Source organism: Tamandua tetradactyla, chromosome 14, assembly GCF_023851605.1.
Source record: "Tamandua tetradactyla isolate mTamTet1 chromosome 14, mTamTet1.pri, whole genome shotgun sequence".
Taxonomy (NCBI): domain Eukaryota; kingdom Metazoa; phylum Chordata; class Mammalia; order Pilosa; family Myrmecophagidae; genus Tamandua; species Tamandua tetradactyla.
The window spans coordinates 74,635,166-74,658,773 of NC_135340.1; the positions used below are offsets into that span (position 1 = coordinate 74,635,166).

General features: G+C 37.0%; 1 protein-coding gene and 1 pseudogene across 6 annotated transcripts in view; both read right to left on the reverse strand.

Annotated features, from left to right (window-relative positions):
* Window positions 1–3,733: 3,733 nt before the first annotated feature.
* Window positions 3,734–23,608, reverse strand: part of SLTM (SAFB like transcription modulator) — a 64,357-nt gene continuing 44,482 nt past the window's right edge. For 5 of the 6 annotated variants that reach the window (XM_077128040.1, XM_077128042.1, XM_077128041.1 and 2 more), the window contains 4 exons: window positions 22,853–23,167; window positions 22,602–22,746; window positions 20,028–20,185; window positions 16,073–16,762 (listed from right to left, as the gene is read on the reverse strand). In XM_077128040.1, the coding sequence (XP_076984155.1) occupies window positions 16,654–16,762; window positions 20,028–20,185; window positions 22,602–22,746; window positions 22,853–23,167 (727 nt within the window). In that variant the 3' untranslated portion in view covers window positions 16,073–16,653. Of the gene's footprint in view, window positions 3,906–16,072; window positions 16,763–20,027; window positions 20,186–22,601; window positions 22,747–22,852; window positions 23,168–23,608 lie in introns of those variants that run through there. The other variant, XM_077128039.1, reaches the window with a different exon arrangement.
* LOC143656528 (interleukin-6 receptor subunit beta pseudogene) lies at window positions 10,530–12,641 on the reverse strand (annotated as a pseudogene).

Consider the following 23,608-nt stretch of genomic DNA (forward strand, 5'->3'; position numbering starts at 1 on the left):
AATGTGCAAACCTTTTTTTTCCCAAAGACATAATATTTCTTGTCAGTCTTTTTAATGCTGTCAAAATTTGTAAGAATTATCTGGTATTTGCATAATCTCTGACAAAGTTGTATTTTACAGTTGCTTTTGTTATGTAGAATATGGAGTCAAAGTCAAGGGTATTTGGGGAATATAAAAAGCATTTAAAAATCTATTTTTTCCAATACCTTTCACAGATCTAAATTAAATTTTCTTTGCCTTGTCCTCCATTCAACAAAGTACAATGGTATCAGATTTTTAATACATACATATATATATATATATGCAGTTTTTGCCTAGATAGAATTCGTTCAGACCTCTCAAATACAGTCATTTTTAGCGCTATTTAAATTATTTGTGTTTTCTTAGTGCAGAATGTTATTTAATAATGTACAGTTAAATTCTTCTTAAAAAGTGACAAAAATGATAAAGGAACTCATTGGAATCTTAGAGGTCTTAAGTTCTCTTTGATAACTTAGTGTCTTTTGTTACTGATGTTTTAAAACTTCCAGTAGTGTCGAGAAAACATTACAAAGAATTGAGGCTAATCTTCTCAGGTGACATTTTAAACAAATTAAATTTTAAAATCAGAAGCTTCCTAACCAAAATAAATTAGAGATAATAGAGTCTGCAGGGCAAATTGTAGGGCTCTGATAAGTTTAACTTATTTTGAAGATATATCCAAATTTTAATCTTTCATGTCTTATTTAATCTTGTGCTTCTGCCATTAGGAATTAGAGTTTAATAAATTGTGATATGCATATATATTTTTACATGAAGGATTCTAGTTTCTCAGTTCACTTTTCTGATCTCTAGCAAATTAAACTTGAAAAACAGGGTAAAAACTTCAACTGTTGCCTCAATCCCAGCTTCACCCTATCATCTTGAGAAAGGAGACGCAGTCTTGCCTGCCAAGCACAGATATTTTTTAGGGCATGGTACACTACTGTCCTAGGTAAGGTATTGAAATACCGTGGCAGAAATATATAAAAACTAAACTTTGAGACACAGTGTATTCAAAGAACAAAAAGTTGTACTATCATTATACAATGAGCCTTTCTACTTTATCTGATATTCTAAGGATTTCTTCAAACTGCTTAATGATTTGTCACCACTAACTTTAAAATTTTATATCTATCTTCACTGTAATGGGCTGCTTTAAGAGGCGGAATGCCTCCTGTAGATTAAAGGATGCACAAAGCAAAATTTCTTTTGCAGCTGATCATGTCTCCTTTGACTCTAATTAGTTATTTTATAGATGTAAATAGAAAGTCAAGAAACTAAAATGCCCATTTAAATTTCCAAATGAGCGATCAGTAGCAATGGGCACTGTATTTTAAATATCCTACAAAGCACTTATAACTGACAGAGTGTTTTAAATTGGCACTTAATCAGTGAGGATCTGTCCTGTGTGTTTTGGCATCATAGGTTTTTTGTTGTTGCTGTTCCTTTTTGCATCTTAGTTGTATGAAATAATCATTCTTTCAGGTGTATAGGATATCTTAGCTTTTCCGATTTTTAAAGATGAGGATTTGAAAAGTCTCCAGTGGTTTTTGTTAAAAGGTCATCTGCTTCAATAAAGGATAACTATTGTCAAAGATCCACACATCACAAGTAGGACTATATTATAGAAGACATTTTTGATCATTACACAAGCCAGCAAAAGGGATAATCTTTGCTTATGAAACTTCAGGGGTACCTTGGAAGTCCTTTCCTAAAGCCAAGTGTATGTGAATCTTTTTCCTTATATTGTGCAGAATAATTGTATTGTGACATACATTTTTGGGAGGAGCAAATTGAGTGGTTTAATGACTACAGAGAAAGCTATCTTGGAATATAGAAAAAAAAAAGAAACATTTTCTCCCTCTAATTCATGATTAGGACTACTTGGCTCACGAAGTTGCTATGATGTATCATACATATATCTCTTTAGTGCCAGGCCAAGTTTGGCAGGCCAGTTGAGAGAGAATTCTCAAAGAATTAAAAGATACAGACTGAGTATGAGTGTCTATTTTTTCACCTCCTCCTTGTCTTTACTGTGTTAAAACCCTTTCTATTTCTGAAATAATCCATCTGTTTTGCTTTATGACCTTTTTAAATTCTAGTTTAAGAATAATAGTAACCCTAGAAATTAATAGGAAAAGAGCATTGAAATACATTTTTTGGATAAAGACACCTAAAAGCATCTACTCAGTTTAAGGTAGAACTGAAATTCTAAGAAATGTATTGTTCTAAATGCTGATTATGCTAAATCTACTTAATTCTAAGAACTATATCTTAAATCAGTTTCAAAAGTTTCACTTTGGAGGGTATTTCTAAAACATATTGAACAGAGATGGAGAAGTATAAATTATATCCGACAGAATTATTCAGTATTATTTAATTTCATGTTTGCTATTGTATCACAAAGATAGTGTCATTGTTCAATTAAAATGTTGGATTTTTAAAAATATACTTAAAACTGTAACCAGTGATAACACCCTTAGTATTTTTTATTATAGATTATATTTTATTTCAATAAACTTTGATATTTAGACCAAATAGTCTTTTTCTGCTATATATATTCATCTCATTGGTACTTATAACAAAAAGAGTGGGGAGATGGGGAATTGGCATATTGATTCACATTTGTCTAGATTTAACTCTCAGAATACTTGGACCAAGTCTTGACAGACATTTTTTTCCCCAGAGACAGTGAATAAACAATTAATTCTAACCTGTGTAATAGTCAACTCGTGATCCCAATGGGAGATTTGCATCTTACATGTCTGCCCTCTTACAGGAATAAATTAGTTAAGAAGGGATCATTTTCTCTTTATATCAAGGCAGCCCTAATGTGAAGTTATTGTCCAACAATTTAATGTCCAAACCAGTTATTATTTGACATTTCTCTTGCTTCCCAAGAGGAATTAATCATTCCACATAGGTTTTTGCTAACCTCCCCATATCAATAGCACTTTAAGGTAGACTATGAGCCTTTAATTGTGTCTTCATCTTGATTTTCTTGGCACATTACATAAGTATTGGCACTGACAACTCTTATCTCTTTAGATGAATTTCTAAAGATATGTATACTATGTAGTTAATGGTTGCCTGTCTTTTAAATTTTAAATAGGGTTATTGAGTCAATTTCCCCCTTTACTATAAAACTTTATGTAGATAAGGGGTACTAAGATCCTTAATCCTTTATGCCCCTCTGACTTTCTCTGGGAATCAGCCTGCACCCTCCTAAAGCCAATGGGAAAATACATTTGAGGAGCTGCAAATTGAGCAAGACTAAAGCAAGCAACATTTTTCTTTATCTCCTGTCCCTCTCTTCAAGGATCGCTTCCCTTACTTTGTCTTTTCCTACAAAATAGGCAACTATTAGTTTGTTGGAGCTGATAGAAGCTAAGCAATCTGTCTCTAGAGCCTATACTCACAATATATCTGGAAGGGGACAGAATAACTGTAGGCAAGATCTTTGTTCAAATTCTAGCTCTAGACTTGAAAGTCCTAAGTGTTTCAAACCCCACAGAAATCATCAAAATTGTGCCTATTAAACTTTTTTGTAGTACTTTTTGAACTAGCCTTAGAGCAAGTTCATTCATGAAAACCTAGTTCTTCATATCTAAAACGGAATCAATAATTCCCATCTCTTACAGATTGTTGCAAAGATTAATGTATGAAGTGAACTACACATAATAGCACTCAGTAAATTGTAGTAGATTGTTAATAACAGTAGAGGCACTTTTTATTTTTTCACCAAGCAAGCATTTTTGACGGAGATTAGGAAGGCTACTTAAGCCTTATAAAATTAAACATTTTTTGTTCTCTCCAATTATAATGCTGATCCTACCATGAGACGTGAGGTCTAGCTGGACTCAGAATGGCCCGGGGTGAGAAACCTGGAACACACAAAACATTAAAATAGGCATAGAATGTACTAATAATGAATTCCAGGTATAACTGGAAATTATGACATGTTCCCCTTGAACACAAGTTGCTCATTTATCAAGAATAAATATATAAGGAGCCGGGGGTGCAAGGGAGTTCAGTGGTAGAATTCTCATCTGCCATGCGGGAGACCCGGGTTCAATTCCTGTTCCATGCACTTCCCCAAAAAACGAACAAAACAAACAAGCAAAAATTCAACAAATGGCGCTGCAATAATGGGATACTCACACAGAAAAATAATGAAATGTGAACCCACCATACAGCATACAAAAAAAAGTATATACATACCAGGAAACACAGAAAGCTAGACTTAATAGAAACAAAGTAGAACGACGGGGGAATGCTAGGGGAATAGGGTGATGACTGTCAAAGCGTATGGAGTTTCTTCTGGAAGTGAAGAAATTACTGGTTATGATTCAATATTATCTGTGAATATACTAAAATTTATTGAATTGTCCTCTTGAAATGGGTGAATTCTACGGTATGTGAATTATATATCAAAAAAGCAGTTTTTAAAAACCCTAGCAAAATTTTAGCCAATCAAATTCAGCAATATATTTAAAAAAAAGAATAATATGTCATAATCATGTGGGAATTTTCCCTGAAAAACAAGATTGGTTGAATATTTCAATAACCAAGGTATTTTACAATATTAACAGAATGAAGGAGAAATCCCATACAATAACCTTAATAGATGCGGAGAAAGCATTTGACAAAATTTGATACCCATTCATTATAAAAAACTCTCACCAAACTAGGAATAGAAGGGAAATCCCTAAGCCTCAAGAGTATAAATGCAAAACCAACAGCTGACATATTTAAAATGGTGAAAGACAATGTTTTTCCCCTAAAATTGGGCACAAGGCAAAATAGTCTTCTCTTACCATTCTTATTCAGCGCTCTATCAGAGACACTGGCTAGTGCAATAAGGAAAGAGGGAAAGAAAAGCATTTAAGTTGAAAAAGAAGATGTAATACTGCTTTTATTCCCAAAAGACATAATTGTATATGTGGAAAATCCTTAAGAATCTACAACAAAACTACTACAATTAAGCCTATGTTTGTTTTTTGCTTGAGAAAGCACCGGGAATCAACCTGGGTCTCCAGCAGTGACAGGTGAGAATTCTGCCACCGAGTCACTTTTGCCCTGCCCAAAGCTACTAGAATTAAAAAGTAATTTTAGCAGGGTGACAGTATTCAAGATCATATGCAAATATCAATTATATTTCTCTGTACCAGCAAAGAACAACAAAATATTTTTAAATTTTCAAAACCATTTATAACAGCATCCAAAAATATGAACTACTTAGGAGCAAATTGAACAAAAGTATGTAAAACAGTATACTGAAAACTATAATACAGTACTGAGAGATATTAAAGAAGACCTACGTAAGGGGAGGGATACACTAAATTATTGGAATGTTATTATTTATTGACATTTTGTCAACATGTCAGTTCTCCCCAAATTTATTTGTATACTCAACCCAACCACATTCAGGATTGCAGCAGGAACCCGCATATCTATGGGCAATTAATTTTCAGCAAGGGTTTCAAGGACATTTAATGGGGAAAGAATAGTCTCTTCAACAAATGGTATTCAAAAAACTGTATATCCAAATGCAACAGAATGAAATTGGATCTGTATTCTCATGCCATATACACAAATTCATTCAAAATGGATCAACAACCTAAATATAAGAGCCTAAAATCATACAACTCTTAGAAGAAAACAGGGAAAAATCTTCAGGAGCTTGCATTAGGTGATAAATACTTACACTTTACACTAAAAGCACAAGCAACAAAAGAAAAGACACATTAGACTTCATCAAAATTGAACACATTTGTGTATTAAAGGACATTATCAAGAAAAAAAAGACAACCTGTGGAAGGGGAGAAAATATTTGGAAAGCATACATCTGATAGGAGTTTAACAACCAGAATATACAAAGAACTCTTACAACTCAGCAACAAAAAAGAATAACAAACCTGATTTTAAAATGGGCAAAGGACTTAAATTGACATATCTCATAAAAAGATAAACAAATGGCCGATAGGCACATTCAAAGATGCTCCACATCATTGGCCATCAGGGAAAAGCAAATCAAAATCACAATGAGATAACATTTCACACCCATTAGGATGGAGACTTTTTTTTCTTTAAGGCAAATGACAAGTTTTGGTGAGGATGCAGAGAAATAGGAACACTTGCACATTCCTAGTGGGAATGTAAAATGTTGCAGCCTCTGTGGAAAAGGTCTTCAGTATGTTAAACATAAAATTACTCTATGATATGGTAATACCACTTCTGGGTACATACCCAGAATTGAAAACAGGGAGTGGGACAGGTATCTGTACACCAATGTTCACAGCCTCATCATGCCCAATAGCTATAAGATGGAAGTAGCCCAAGAGCTCATTAACACATTAATGAATTTTTAAAATGTGGTATATAGAGAAAATGGAATTTTATTCAGCTGTAGAAAGAAATGAAGTTCTGATGCATGCAACAACATGGATGAACCTTGAAGACATCATGTTGAGTAAATAAGCCAGACACGGAAGGACAGATATTGTATAATTCCACTTCTATTTATATGAGATACCTAAAATAACCAAATTCACAGAGACATAAAGTCAATTACAGGTTATTAGGGGCTGGAATAAGGGTCGGGTATGGAGAGTTTATACGTAATGAGTACAGAGTTACGGTGGGGGAGGTGTGGTGAAAGTTTTGGCAGCGCATAGTGGTGATGTAGTACAATATTGTGTATCATTAATATTACTGAATCGTACACCTGAAAGTCGTCAGAATGGAAAATATTTTTGTTGTGTATATGTTGACACAATACAATATTTTAAAAAATCCAGCAGGTTTTTCATAGAAACCAATACACTGATTTAAAAATTGTTATGGAAATACAGAGGAGCTAAATTTGCCAAAACAAATTCGAAAAACATAGATAACAAGGTTGGAGGAGTTACACTATCTGATTTCAAGACTTAATATGAAGCTACAGTAATCAAGACAATGTGGCATTAGTGAAAGAACAGACATAGATCATTGGAACAGAACACAGTCCAGAAATTTATACGTGTCAGGTAAACTGATTTTTTTTTTTCACAAAAGGTGCTAAAGTAATTTATGGGAAAAGTAGAGTCTTTTCAATAAATTTCCCTGAGAAACAATTAGGTAATTGGATATCCATATAGAAAACAATGAATCTCAGCCTTTAAGTTATAACATACACATAAATTAACTTGAAATGGATTTTGTCTAAATGTAAAAGCTAGAAATACAAAACTTCTAGAAGAAATATAGGAGAAAAATCTATGCAGTTTTTGGATAGGCAAAGATTTCTTGAATAGAACACATAACACCATGAACCATGAAAGAAAAACTGATAAATTGGAATTCATCCAAATTTAAAACTTCTTTTTCAAAAGATACCACATTAAGAAAATGAAAAAACATATTTCCAGTACATATTTGATAAGGGACTTGTGTCTGAATTCATAAATAATTCTTACAACTCAATAATAAGAAGATGGCACGATTTAAAAGCGGAGTAAATATTAGAACAGATTCTTCACAAATATATGTCAATCATTAATGAGCACATTAAAACATGGTCAACATTATTAGTCGGTGGGGAAATGAAAATTAAAATCATGGTGAGATAGTGCGCCACACTCACTAAAATGGCTAAAATTTAAAAGACTGACAATACTTAGTGATGGCGAGCATTTGGGGCAATTTGGACTCTGCTTTGCTGATGGGAATGCAAAATGGTAGGCACTTTACAAAACATTTGAGCAGTTTCCTGTAATGATAAACATACACTTACAATATAACCCAGCAACTATCCTAGATGCATTCATCAAATATCCTAGATATTTACCAAGAAATGAAAACACATATCCACATAAAGACTTAGACACAAACATCCACATCAGCTTTATTCATAACAGCCCTGAACGGTCAACAACCCAAATTCCCAACAGATGAATACATAAAAAACTGTGGTAGATTCTTCCATAAAATGGAACACTTTATTATATAGCAAAAAAAGGAACTACATATACTCACAGCTACATGGCTGAAGCACAAAATCATGCTGAACTAAAAAATGCAGATGCAAAAGAGGATGTTCCTGTATGATTCCATTTACCTGAAACTCTAGGAAAGATAAAATCTCTAGCCATAGAGAGTAGATCAATGGTTGTTTGGGGCCAGAGATATGACTGGGAAATAGCACAAGGAAAATATTCAGTGATGGAAATATTCCATATCTTGATCAACATAGGTATATATATATTTGTGAAAATGGATTATATTGTGTATGGCATTTTTCATCATTTATATCTCAAAATAATTTTTATTGTGTTTTATGTACTAGCAACATTTAAAAATTGAAATTAAAAAATTCCATTTATAATAGCAGCAAACATAAAATACTGTGAAGTCTCTGGACTCTGTTTTTCTTATCCTGCCTGGTATGTGGCGCTTGCCTGCCTGAGGGTCCCACCAGCATAAGGTGATGCCGTACCTTTAACTTCAGCAGACTGTCCCTGCTGAGGTGTGGTTGAGACAGAGGAGAGGTTGTACGCTGGCTTTAATCGCGTCCCTTTACCAGACCCTGGCGTCTGAATTCCCTGAAGGAAAGATTCCACCTGAGGTGGGCCCTACCCCTCTTCTGGGGAAGGCACAGGCTCCAGGGATTTAACTCCTTTCATCTGAGGAGCCTCTTTAGCTCTCAGACAAGCTGAATTCCGCCCTTGCCGGGGGCATCTGGAGCCTGAGAAGCCCTGCTGTTGTATCTAATGAGTTGTTAAGTAGTAGAAACACAGCAAAAAACAAAAAAAATCCTTTTCAGAGTAGGACCCCTGTTCCTCAGGTTCATTAAGAGCTGAAGGTGGTTCGTTGCTCTAAGTTTCTCCAGGTTCTATGTGCCCTCCTTTTTTTTAAGATCCAACCCTTTTCAAGTATTTTGTGCTGTCCAATCCAAAAAGCCCCTGTTTTGTTTTTTTTTGTCTTTTCCTGTCAGCCCTGCCCCCTCTGTGCCAGGTATTCCTAGTACTTTTAGCTCTAATATGAGGTTTATCTGAGCTGGGGGCCTATTTTTAGTAGTCAGAATTTGTTAATTCCCAGAAATTGGTGTTTGGTTGCACTCAAAGTCCCTTTCCTTTCCCCTCTGGGAAGCAGCCTGTGGGGGAGGGGCACTGGCCATGGTGGCTTGGGACACTCACGGTTTTGGGGGGGCTGGCAGCCAGTCCAGCTGGTCCAGACTGGGGTACGCTGTGTGTCCAGCCACTGACGTGGCCCCAGTAGTTGTTCGGTACTGTTTCTGGCTATTTACTAGCTGCCCTGGAGGACAAACTAAATCCCACACCTCACTAAACCTCCATCTTGTAACCACCTGCCAACCATGATCATTTTTAGAACACTTACATCACTCCAGAACAAGAAATAAAAAGAAAAAAGAAAAAACTCATACATTCCATACTCCTTACCCCTCCCATTCTTTGACGACTTGTATTTCAAACTGCCCAATTTATTTTTCCCCTTATCCTCCTTATTACTTATTCTTTATCCATTTTTTTCCTCATCTGTTCATACCCTGGATAGGAGCATCAGACACAAGGTTTTCACAATCACATGGTCACATTGTACAAGCTACATCGTTTTACAATCATCTTCAAGAATCAAGGCTACTGGAACACAATTCAAGTTTCAGGTACTTCCCTCCAGGCATTCCAATACACCATAAACTAAAAAGGGGTATCTTTATAATACATAAAAATAACCTCCAGGATAATCTCTCAACTCTGTTTGAGATCTCTCAGCCACTGAAACTTTATTTTGTCTCATTTTTCTCTTCCCCTTTTGATCAAGAAGGCTTTCTCATTCCCATTGTACTGGGTACTGGCTTATCCTGGAGTCCTGTCCCACATTGCCAGGGAATTTTACACCCCTGGGAGTCATGTCCCACGTAGGGGGTAGGGCAGTGAGTTCATCTGCCAAGTTGGCTTAGAGAGAGAGGCCCCATCTGAGCAACAAAAGAGGTTCTCTGGGGGTGACTCTTAGGCTTAATTATAAATTGGCTTAACTTATCCTTTGTAGAAAGGTTGCACAAGGTTGAACCTCAAGATCAAGGGCTCAGCCTTTTATATTGGCAATACATCCATCCATTATGGATCACAAACACTGCCACTATAAACACCAGTGTGCTAATGTCCAGTTGTGTCCCCACACAATTCCTCCAGGTATATGCTGAGCAGAAGGGGTCTCATATGGCAACCCACCCCTAGGCTCCTGTGGAACCACCACACTCCCCTCCAAGGGGCAGCACCTCTCAGCTTCCCTACCAATGAATAGGTACAACTCTTTCTCTGACTCAATAGCTTTCTGATGATATCTAAGACATCCATTGCAGGATAATTTTCTTTAATTAGGCATCAAATAGATTTATCCTATCAATAATACATCTTAAATTTTACATTCTGGTGCCCCAAAATATGGAAGTATAAAGTATTATAGTTTGAATAAAATGATCACAAAATAAGAAGCAATGAAATCTACTCTAAGCTCAACATTAAAACCAAATATGGGTAATTCACAGCCAGAATTCTAATAGCTTTATTTCTTCGTATCCTTAATTTACTATCTTCATATGTGACCCCACTTGCTTCTTTACTCTAGTCCTTCACTCTAGTCCCTCCAGAATCCCTTCCCATCTTCCTTCATACACGGAATTCTAAACGCATATTCTACAAAAGGTTTAAGGTCCTGGACAGTGAATGAAGGTCATGTGGATGGTGTATCGTCAGGAGGAATCTGGTTCCAAGTTGAGGTATCTTTGATCTTACATTGAATGTTCTACTTCAGTCTTATAAGACTTAATATTTGAGTTGATCCATATCCATTTTAAGACACTAGACAGTTCCTGAGTGGGTGACTGATAAATTATGAGGTGGATTAGTTTTCATTTTATGTACACGATCAGAATCGATATGATCTGATGTAACCTTCCCAAGGGCATTCTCTGCTTCTACCCAGACTTCAATGGTCTTTATATCAGCAAATTTCTCTGTTGCCCATTCAGGTTTTAAAGGGAAGTTTGTTTCCAGGTATATTTCCCTTCCAGGATCCCACTGACACATCATTTTCTTTTCCTCATTCACAATGTAACTCAAATTTTTAGGTTTTTCTGGAGGAAAAGCCTAAAATTACTATGATTCCAAAAATATTCTGTTCAATTTGTCCAAATGATAAAATGCTGCAAGTGAGCTGACTTTTTAATGAAGATGTTATCTGTAAAGGCGACATTAGATGCTATTCTGTTCTAGTTTGTTTTCCAGAAAACATAATCTGCATTTCCATGAAAATAATCCATACATTTTCCCTTTAGCACACAAACTGCTGTAAAATTAGAACCAAGTTGTACAACTGGAGATTCAGGGTTGATATGACCACATGGTTCTAAAAGTTCACCTCACTGTGGACCAGTGACAACCAGTTCTCAGAGGGGCATCAGATTGTGGACCACAGCTCGAGGAGCTCTGCTCAAGGTAACGTCTTTATTCTGGTAACACAACACACTGCTCAGTGACACCTTCTGGGGATGAAGTGCTAAGAGGCATAAGGTTTTTTCCTATAGTTTTAGTGGTGAGGAAAATAAACAAGGCTTACAGTATCCAAATCTGCCTAGGTATTTCTCAGGCCACAGCACTTTGCTTCTCCACATCTACACAATGCCCACCCCCGAAGGCCCCCCACTTCGCTGTCCCCGGTGGCTCCCAGGTGGCTCCACAAGGCTCGCAGATCCAGCCCTGCAGACACAGCGTCCCCAAATTGCCTAACTTTTGATCCTGTCTCTTCACCTTGATACCAGGCTATAACCCTTTTCAACAGTGACTCTGTAACTAATACAATGAAAACAAATCGCTTATCTAAATACATAATAGTAATAATTATACTAATATATTTCACAGTTCAACTAGCACAATTATGAATGCTCTAGACATAAGTTCCTAAAGCTGATGCCAAAGTTCTTTTCTACTCACCCTGGGCAGTTCAACTACTTAAAGGAATTTATCATCAGTTAACCAGAAAATTACATTAATCAGAGCATCCCACCCCACTGGCAAAAACACGGGGCTGGTAAAACTAAAATGACATGTATCAGAGCCATGAGGAAGACTCTGCTATCCTTAAGATTACCAGCTGCTCTTGAAGGACCATTTGGTGTACCAGCTCTGAGCTATATCTCTTCTACAGTGGATTCTCAACCCTGGCTGTTCATTTGAAACCTCTGGGGGAAACCCTGGTGAAAAAAAAATCTGCCTGAGTCCCCTCCATGAATCCCTGGGGGCAGGGTCCAGGCTTGAGAACTACTGTTGTCACCCAGTTAAACCTCAGATTTTGTCCAGTCAACACCAATACCAGTTCAGTCCTCTATTTATCCAGGAGCCTTTAGAAATGAAATTCTCTTTTGTCTTAAAATCAGGTCGCAAAACACGACCTAGCAAGAAAAAAATAGGAAATAGCATTTATTCAGTAGTCACAATTTTCTCTTTAAATCCTTACAAAATCCATAATAGGTAAGCCAAGCCATTACCTTTGTCATACAGAGAAATTGCCAATAATTGCACACATCTAGGAAATGGAGCAAATGGTTTTGAGCTCATTTTCCTTCATATTCCTAAGCCTATGGTTCTTAGACTATAAACCCTGCAAGGTGTCCCTCATGTGAGGGACTTCCCCGTATATACAATCTCACCAAAGTCTGCAGTGCTACTCAAGTAGTTTATGTGGTAGTGAGATGTAGACAAGGTGAAGCAGACCCTGCCAGGCTGCCTTTCCAGAGGTCAGAGAGCTGGGAACAAGAGGCTCTAAGGATGGCAGATGCCTTGAGGAATTATTTTCCATACCCGCCCCTACCTCCTAAATGCCTAAACAGTATGAAGAAACTAATGTATATATTTCATGTATTTTGATGGCTATCACTACAAACTTATTATAAGATAGAGAAAACTCTGCCCAGTTGACTGGTTATTGCTTGAGCTTTGCCAGCAAATAAACCAATGAAAGCTTAACTATCAAGATCTGATACTAATGTTTCCCAAGCTGTTAGCAAATCCTGTTGGAAAGTAAACCACATGTTTAGTGACCATGAAGTAGGGGCAAAGATGAGTTCATAGCAAACACCCATGCCTGAGGCAGACATCTCCCTTGAAAGGTATGTCTGCAGCATGAGCTCCAGGCTTTGGCCTGATGGTCTGAGCAGCCCTATCCCTAAACAATCCCATTTCCTGGTGGTTGCACCGAGCAGTGGCTTGGAAGAGGCTTCTGGCCCTTTTCAAGCCCCCACCTTAATTTTCTTCAGGTACCCTCTACCCTTTCAAAGTTAACTCATGTAAGTATTCACTCTTAGAACACCGTGTCTGTTACACCAGTGAAATTCCGACCAGATCGCCATCCCTAAGTTCCTACTACACAAACTCTGAACCCTCTGCATGGTTATTCATTCAACAAATATTTACCGAGTGGCTACTAAGTAGCAGGTGCTGGGGCTACAGCATTGAAGAAAACAGAAATATCTAACTTTCTGGAGTTTATATTAGTGTGAGAAGAGACAGATGATAAATGAATATGTCAGATGGGACAGAACAGGGAGAAAGGAGTGCTGAGCAGAGAAGTAAGGGTGTGGGTGTTAAATATCAGAGAAAGCCTCACTGAGAAAAATGACATTTTGGCAAAGACCTAAGGGAAGTGAGGAATTGAGAGGTGGCATCCAGTGGAATAGCACCCCAGATAAAGGAGTAAGAAAATGCAAAAGACTTGAGATGGGATACTGTGTTTAAGAAATGAGGCCAGCATGATTGTAATAAAATAAGCGAAGAGTATTAGGAAATGAGATGGAAGTAGGACACACTAAAGACTTTTGATTTCCTCTAAGGAAGATGGGTCGACATGAATTTGTCTTTCTCAGAAAAATATAGGAGATGTAGCTGTGTAGGTATAAGGTGATTTGGTATAGAATATATAAGTGAAGAGTAATTAATTGCATGAAACCTCCTCATTATGACTAGCTGGAATGTTGTAACTGAGAAAAAGGGAAGCTTACCTTGAACTTCAGAAACCAATCTGTCTCAGGTAAAGATAAGCAGTATTTATTGACCAAAGCATTTTAAGGAACGTATAAAAGAGTTCATTTCATCTATGGCAGCTTCATTGACTTAAATAGTGACTAGATATTTGAGGGGATTAACTAGTTTTCCAGGGTATTACTTGGGGTGACTGAGAGGAACGTAGTTAAGCATCTGTTGGGGGTGTAGAAGACTCATGCTTCAGCTAAGGAGTTGGATTAGATGAAGTTCTTTAAGTATGCAAAAGTAATGTGACGTTAATTATTTTTTTCAGTAAGGATCTGAAAGTTGGGACTGGGTTCAGTGTGGAGGGACTAAGTAACAGTCTATCAAAGGATATAAATATAGGCAGAGGGCTTTTAATTTTTCTTCATGTTTTTAAAGCGCTTGGAAGTTTTTTCTATGTAATGTCTAAGTTTTCATTTTTTCTTTTACTATTATTATTAATATTACTATCACTTTAATTATTTTGGCACATTTAGTTTCTGACTTCAGAATCTCGCCAGATCTCTGCTAGTTGGTGCCCCTGAACTTTGAAGGTTACACTCAACTTCAATGCTAAAATTTTAGAAAGTGGTTCAGTCACATTTTCTTAACCTATTCCATAGCCACCTGAGGAAAAAATATCACCTACATTACTTGTAGACTGTTGTACCCTTTAGTGTAAATGCAGAAAGACTGGAACAAATCAAACATCTGATTTTTTAAGAGCAGGTACTATCTGAAAAATGGTTAGGACAGTAATTTGCCTAAACTTTGTAGGATTCCTCTGAGAATCAGGTCAGCAAATGCACTTAAAACACCCAGCTCATTGCTCAGCATATAGAAAGTTCTTAGGTATATGTTAGCAATTGTATGATAATTCCCTGTGATAAGTACAGTCTCACTCTAAAAATGAAGAAACAAGCAAGAAGTGGCATAATGGCCCCAAGTCATAAATAGGCAGGACTAAAGCTTCATTTCTCACCCCTATCCCCACCCCATGCTCTCCACTCACATTTGTAGGGCCGAGAAAGGCATAGGCTATGAAATCCAAAGAGGACAAAAATGCCAGTTCCTCCAAAGCCCCAAAGGCAAGATGCCCTGTCTGCACACTGCACTCAGAAGCCTGAGCCCTCTTACAAGCATGAGCATACCTACCCAGCAACAAACTTTTGGAAGAACTTGTTTTAATAGTATCTCCTCACAACATATGGGCAATCCCAAAGCAACTCCATCCCCATCTTTCCACTTCCTATGAACACACTAGCTGCTGAATTTACCAAGAACCTAGACTATTCATCACTGATTTAGATGAAGGGATACAAGCTTTCATGAAAGAGGCGGTAGTCAAAAATTTCCCCAAAGGACTTTCCCAGAAAAGATGCCTTAAATATAAGCCTTAAGATTAGTGGTTGGTTAAGTCTCCAACCCATCACAAGAGTATGCTGCGCAGGTACTGAGGGGAAGAGTCAAAAAGCTAAAAATTATTTTCTTGGTAGAAAAACTGAAGGGCTGCTTTTATAGCTCTAAACTTAATCAATTAATTTGAGTTTAACTCCAGAAAAGGCTGAACTAGCACCTAAAAAGCTGGAAAGAGAAAGACACATACACATCCAGGTGTGGATTTTTATTTTCACAAAGAGACAACAATGCCTTCCCACATACAAGTATTTACAAAACCCAACTGATTCACCAATCTAGAACCTGGTTTTTCCACTTCTCAACATAGTTGGGAACATGGAAAATATCAGTACTCAGACAATTCCCAGAGATGGAATTTATCCATCGAACAGTGCAGATTATCTAAAAGTGCACTTACCTGCACAACTCAGTCTAAGGGCCTCAGTGAGACAAACTTCATAGCCAAGGTTTCATTAATCTATTTGGTTCCATCACATGCAAACCTGAACAAGTGTGTCGTCGCTACTAAACTGAGAATCAGTTCTCATTTTATAATTAAAAAGGTTCTCAACACTTTAGCAACTATACAGAATATGAAGGTTTATTTCAAAAAAGAGTACATTTTTTAAACCAGGATACACAGATGCACTTAATGTAACAGTACCTTCTGCAAAAATAGGTTACATAATACTCAGAAATGCAAGGAACAATCTTATTTTCTAAAAATTAGCAGACTTTTTAAGCTTATTCAGCCTTCAACATGGAGGCTGAAAATGCTTGGTGACAAGAAGTAATTCTAGAGCCTGACATCACAGAGCTAATGCTGCAAATTAAACAACTACTACACAGCTGCAAACTACTCTTTATATTCACACAGCATTAAACAAAATGGTTTCAATCCCAATCTTTTCAAATGTGTCTTGATGCTGCAAGAAAAAAAGTTGGATAGACAAAACTATTAAAAGTTACAACAGAACTATTTAAACATCTTCTCCAAAATTGAGAAAAGCAATCATGTTAAATTTTAAAAAAGAAAAAGAAAATAAAAGAAAAGTCTGACAGAACTCTCAAGGCAAGTCGGAGAGGTCCTCTTCATAAGTAGTCAAGTAAAAGTTTACAGGAGATTTCAATAAATTATCTTGAAACCATGGCAGAGAGCAGCTCATTTTCAGAATCGTCGTGGAGGTCCACCCTTAAATGGCTTAAATCCGGAGCCACTTCCTCTTGGCATGGAATTGCCACCGATTTGTACAATTCTATTAATTGGGGATGCATTACTGAAAAAGATTTTTTTTCAAAGTGTCAGAGAACAAAAGAACGAATAATTATAGTAATGACTATACAGTGCTTACCATTTACCACACATTGCTTTCGTACTTTACGTATACTCAGTCATTTCTTCCTTTCAATAGTCCTGTGAGGTATATATTATTATTAATCCCACTCTATTGATGAAGAAACTGAGATCTGCATGCCTAGTAATTTGTCCAAGGTCACAGAGGTAAGAAATGGTGGAGTGGAGATTAGAATTCAGGGAGCCTGGCTCCATAGCCCCTACCTCTTAAAAAGTCACTTAATGGTGCACACATGAATGGACAGTGGTTCTTAAAGTGTGGTCTCCAGATCATCAGCAGCATCACCAGGAACTTGTTAGAAATGAAAATTCTCAGCTCCCAACTGAAACTCCTGAAGGTGGCCCCTTAGCAATCTTGTATTTTAATTTAACAAGGCTTCTAGGTGATTCTGATGTGCATCAAAGTCTGAGAACATAAGCTAGAGGAAATCATTTAAGAAATATTATGGAATCTCTAGATACAACAGAATACAGTAGGTACTAGTGAGTGATACGCAAAAAACAGACCCACCCAAGAGAACTTCAAAGTGAAATGGTTTATGTAGAATAAAACCAGACTAATGAAAAGACAGAATGCTGGATTGAGGAATTTGGATTTGAACCTGGGAACCGGAGAAACTGCTTGCAGTTTTGGAGAAAGTAAACAGTATGATTAAATAAATATTCCATGTGTAAATTTAGAAATAGTGTGAATAGTGGAACAGGAAAATAGACTACTTTGGAAAGACCAGATAGAAGCTGAAATAGGAAAGAAGAAACAACTATTAAAACTGTTTAACAAAACTGAACTGCACTTAGAAATTCATGTAGGAATGAAGAAAGATGATGATCCAGATGTGGCCCAGGCTTTCCCGGGCTGAGTGAGAATGGTGGCAGCACTAATACATTTTTAAAAACTGGACACAACAAAGGGAATATGAAAGCTTAAAACAGAAGAGGAATGAGTCTGCCTGTGACCTTGAATTTATGGAGCCAGAAAGGCATTTAATATGGAGATGGACAATAGAGTAAATAATAAACAGCAGTGCCTAAAGTTTAACCATTTGAAGGAGTCTGCAAAAAAATAAAAAATGTAGAAAGAAATTATGGTGGCTTGGAAAACAGAAGAATATTTCAAAAACAGGAAAAGCCAGTGAGAACACTCTTCACCACTAAGAAAATAAAGGAATCTATGTTTAAGAAAAAAGTCAGCTGTGACTTTTAAAAATCAAAGACAGAATGAGTGATAAGGCTATGCAGGCACAAGTATAATAAACATTAATTTAAATTTGATGGTAGAAGTGATTAGAAGAATCACTGAGCCAAGCCAGTATCTCTCCTAAGAGGGGGATGGGGAAGAAGGATATCAAGAGAAGCCAAAGACTGATTGGCTGAAAGGGCCAAATGCATGTTGGTGTGGAGAGAAAATAAAACCCTCCAAGAAGATAATTACCTGTTAGTATATGAACAGGCTCTGGATTAAATGCCCAAAAGTTTTGCTAGAGTTACATGAAAAGTGAGAAAACTGAACATTCTTTCAGATTCTTCTTCCTTTCTAAGAATTTTAGGAATGATGGGTAGCAAACAAGAAGATGGCTCTAATGTGAGGTTAATAATGTTCAATATTTACTGCATTCCAAAACACACATATATTCAACCCATATCTATATCTATATGCCAGAATACCAATCAATTAACTTACAATGAGGAACACAAACCAGCAAATTAACATCAGCTGACCTACATATTATCTTCTGGAAATTTTGAGTTTAATATAGGGAAATGTTCACCTTATGTATGAGACTCTAGTGCATTTCCTAATATAACTTATGTAGATAGCTTGATTGAACACCACAGGTACTTGGAATCTCAGGTAGGACATGAGATTTTGTTGGTTTGTCCAGAGTGATGCCCTGATGAATCCCAGAGTGATTCGATCAGTGAATGGAAAAGTATTTGCAAAGCCCACTTCGGGGAATGGTGAGAACGGGGAGAAATTCAACTTCCCCAAGTTGAATTCTTGATATTCTCACAAGCAGTGTGGACAACCAAAGCTATAGGGCGAGCCCCCAGTCTTGGGGTTTGTGCATATGAAACTTAGCTCCACAAAGGATAGGTCAAGTCTACTTAAAATTTAGGCCTAAGAGTCACCCCCAAGAGAGCCTCTTTTGTTGCTCAGATGTGGCCTATCTCTCCAGCCAACACAACAAGCTAGCTCACCACCCTCCCCCTGTCTATGTGGGACATGACTCCCAGGGATGTGGACCTTCCTGGCAATATGGGACAGAAATCCTAGAATGAGCTGGGATTTCCTCATGTTCAGAGGAAATCTGTATGTTTGTTTTGTTTTTATTAATGGGAATGTGATTTAGTATTTGAAATACTAAATATTTCATCAAGGGATTGAGAAAAACCCAATGGGTTGAGACTCAGCGTCAAGGGATTGAGAAAACCTCCTTGACCAAAAGGGGAAAGAGTGAAATGAGACAAAGTGTCAATGGCTGAGAGATTCCAAACAGAGATGAGAGGTTATCCTGGAGGTTATTCTTACGCATTAAGCAGATAGCATCTTGTTATTCGAGATGTAATGGAGAGGCTGGAGGGAACTGCCTGAAAATGTAGAGCTGTGTTCCAGTAGCCATGTTTCTTGATGATGACTGAATAATGATATAGCTTTCACAATGTGACTGTGTGACTGTGAAAACCTTGTGTCTGATGCTGCTTTTATCTACCTTGTCAACAGACGAGTAGAACATATGGAATAAGAACAAATAACAAGGGGAACAAATGTTAAAATAAATTTAGTTTGAAATGCTAGTGATAAATGAAAGTGAGGGGTAAGGGGTGTGGTATGTATAATTTTTTTTTCTGTTTTTGTTTTATTTCTTTTTCTGTTGTCTTTTTATTTCTTTTTCTGAATTGATGCAAATGTTCTAAGATGATGAATATGCAACTAAGTGATGATATTGTGAATTACTGATTATACATGTAGAACGGAACGATCACACAATGTTTTAGTTCATTTATTGTTAATTTTTTAAATTAATAAATAAATAAATTTAAAAATATATATACAGGGAAATGTTTGGGCAAACCTAAGGCTGTTGCTAGTTGCAATCTAATCCCACAGAAACAATAATGCCGTATCAGGAAAAGATAAAGATTTGGTCGTATATTGGCACCAAAGTGTTAACTGACTGGTTACTTACCTTGCATGCTGGGTTATCATGCCTGCTCCCGCCCGGCCATCACCCATTCGCCTTGTATCGTGATATCCAGGACCCTGAGAAGGTGGATGCCACTCTTTTCTTGGTCCACTTGTGTCCCGTCCATGGCGTTCAACCACATGTCGTTCTTCAGGATAGTGCTAAAGAATGCCATATTAAAAGAAAAGTCATGACACTCTCAGTCTTATGCCAAGTTTTTTTTTTGCAAATGTGCTTTTAATATAGAGAATCCAATTAATAAGATGTCTTAAACAGAGGATGAGCAATGCAACAGCGTATTAAAGGGGTTCCCATCTATTTTGTAAAAATAATAAAAGTATTTAAAAAGTAAAAAGCAACTCAGGCTTCACAGTGGGGTATAGGGGAAATGATACAGCACTGTACTTTCTATTTCTATAACCTTCTAGCACTCATGTACTTTTTGACCCTTGAGTATTTCAAATACCTGGATCTACATATAGATAAGGAAACATAATCAGAAGTTAAAATCTTAAGAGAAATCAAGGTGAGCTATATGATCAACCCATTAGGACAACAAGCAAACAGCACATAGAAACAACTGCTGTCAAATTATTTTACGCAGTATTAGATAGTACTATGGCTCATTCAGAACTCTGCAAAACAGGTTAGTCAACACACAGAAACAAAAAATTATAGAACTTAGGATCCAAGGAAAGAGTCCAGAGTTGTGACACACAGCCTACAGAAAATAAAGCTGCAAGTACCCTACAGAGAAGCTTAGATATAAGACTGGCAAAATAAATACTGACTAATATTACAAAAGCGATAAGAATTTTCAAGAGAGGACAGGACACAGGATTGCCTGCCTGCTTAGGAAACCTTTTCTGAACTGCTATCCGAATGCAAGGAGCTACCAATGAGACTTTCTTCAGTTTTACTCTAAATAAGGCTGAATATCTGGATTATACATTCAGTCTTAAAAGTTTTGTTCAGAATTTGTTTTTCAGTTACCATTACTGCAGAATACCTATTTAAACGGCTCACCAATGGAGCTACTAAAACTTTGACTTTTTGGTTTTTAAACAACAGGTCTTTGGTCAGCAATGTGCCCAAACTTTCTCCCATAAGTGGAACCAAGGTCAGCACCCTGTGTTTGGAACACAAAGCCCTGGCTGAAGACTGCTGTTCCAATTCACTCATGGATAGTGGCCCACTGACAGGAAGTATTAAGGCAAACAAACAAGAATCATGCAAGGCATTTGGCTCTACACACTTGGCCAAGAGTGGGGGGCATGGCTTAGAGCCTAAAGCCAGGCTGCAGAGGGTCAGGGTTCAAATCCTACTCCATCACATGAGCAAATTACTTAAACTCTCTAAACCTCAGTTTCCTCATCTGTAAAATGGGGATGGTACTTATACTAATATTTGATTTGTTGGCAGGATTAAATGGAAAAAACAAACAAACAACAAAAAAACACAGAAAAATGCTAAAAAAAATAAAGTTTTCTTCAGGATTATCAGCTCAATGAACTGATTTAATGGACATTTCTACTTAAAAGAAATATTAGCACTTATAATGCCATCAGGACCAAATCTGTTTCCTAAATGCTCTGAATGAAATAAAAGGTGAGAGAACAGACACACACACAAACTTCAGGACTCTTTTTTGTATTCAGAGTATTTTTAAATTAGATAAAAAGTTTTTGGGAAGATGTGTATGGGCCGGGAATAAAACTTGGGTGTCCAGCATGGCAGGTGAGCTAATAAAAGACTTTTGGCTTGAGTTGCTAAGATATGTGATTAGTTTCCTATGTCTTAGGTTCGTTGACTTACAAAATATTCAAGTCAATAAAGCGTCACAAGAGTTAAAAAGCAATTATAATATATAAAATATTCCATTCCCCTCCTTTAAAAATAAGAGAATAAAAAAGACAAAGTCCTATTTCAAAACCATACTTTTTTTTTTTTTTTTTTAAAGGAAAGACAGAGAGAAGGAAGGAAGGATAGAAGGAAGGAAGGAAGGAAGAAAGGGAAACATCTTTAAACATTTTCTTGTTTTATTGTATTTTGTTTTTCCGTTTTTTGTTACATGGGCTGGGGCCGGGAATCGAACCGAGGTCCTCCGGCATAGCAGGCAAGCACTTTGCCCGCTGAGCCACCGCGGCCCGCCCTCAAAACCATACTTTAAGCTAGTTAATGAAGTGGGAGAGAAAAGAGATTGCTAAAAAAGGGAAATATAAAAACAGATCAAAGATTTTCCATCCAGTTTGAAATCCTGAATTTCTTAAAAAAAGAAAAATCAAAATGAAACCTAGGGAAGCTTGTCTATTAAATATAACAATTCTCAAATTTCAGCACAGAGCTGAATAAAAATGCAAATCTTTCAGGGGTATTATCCTACTGCTTTGGATTACCGATGTTCAATTACTAACAGTAAAATATGAGAAATATAAAGATCTTTTTACAAGAAACTGGCCTCCAAGTCATTTTACTCTAACTAAACTAGACCACATCAGAATGATACTATATAGAGCGTATATCATAAGTAATTTACATTTATTTCTAAAGATTTGACAAATACTCATAAGCACTTACCTGTGCTCCACTTCCTCGGTCTGTGATCACTCCTCTGTCTCCCTCTCTGTTTCCATAGCCTGCGGCACTGCTGCGATTCCCAGGGGGGGCACCTCTCACACTGTGCCCTGACACTTCCCTGCCAGATCGTTCTGGCCTTTCAACTCTGTTAAACAAAACACAAAAACATATATGATCGAAATTTTTTGCATTTGTTTTAAACCTAAATGCATTATATCCCTCTAGCTGGGAACTGAAATCTACACAAATACCTTGTTTCCCGTTTGTCGGCGGCTATGCCTCCTTCACTTTTCCAGGTGGTTGGTCTAGGTGGATTGGGTCCTGCTTCTCGAGGATGTCTAGGGTGGGCAATATCAGGCCTGTCATGAATGATCACAGTTCTCCTCTCATCTCGTTCTCCACGTACTTCTCGCCTATCTGTTTCTCGAAGTTCATTTCTTGGTGGTGGAGGCTCATTTCTTCTGGAATCACTGAAGTTTTTGGGATACCTCTCAAAGCCTGCATCTTCTCTTCGTGCTGTAGGACGTGCCTTTTTCCCTTCACTTTGACCAACAAAGCGTTCCCGCCTATTGATTAGGCAAAATAAAGAACACAGGTCCTAAAGAAGCACTTTTTTTGCCTTTATTCTTCTTAACTTCAATTGCATAACCTACAATGATAATGCCTTCCTTAAAAATTAACTTAAAGCAAACTCACTATAAAAGTGACAATTATTGATTATAACCTTTATTGATTTCTGATTATCATATTCTTTTAAATTGAACAACATGTCGGACATGAAGGTTAAGACTGGTTTTATAGGATGCAGGGGGAAATTATATTAATCAAGTCACTAACAACCAAAGAATGGTGCAGCACATCCAAATCTAAAAGTATACACCTACAGCATGCCTATATTTTGTCACTACTCCAACTCAGTCTTAAAGATAAGCTAAAATCAGTTTTAAAGATAACGAGGTAAAGTCAACCTACTTACCCATCATTATGGTTGCCTATTATATAGCTCA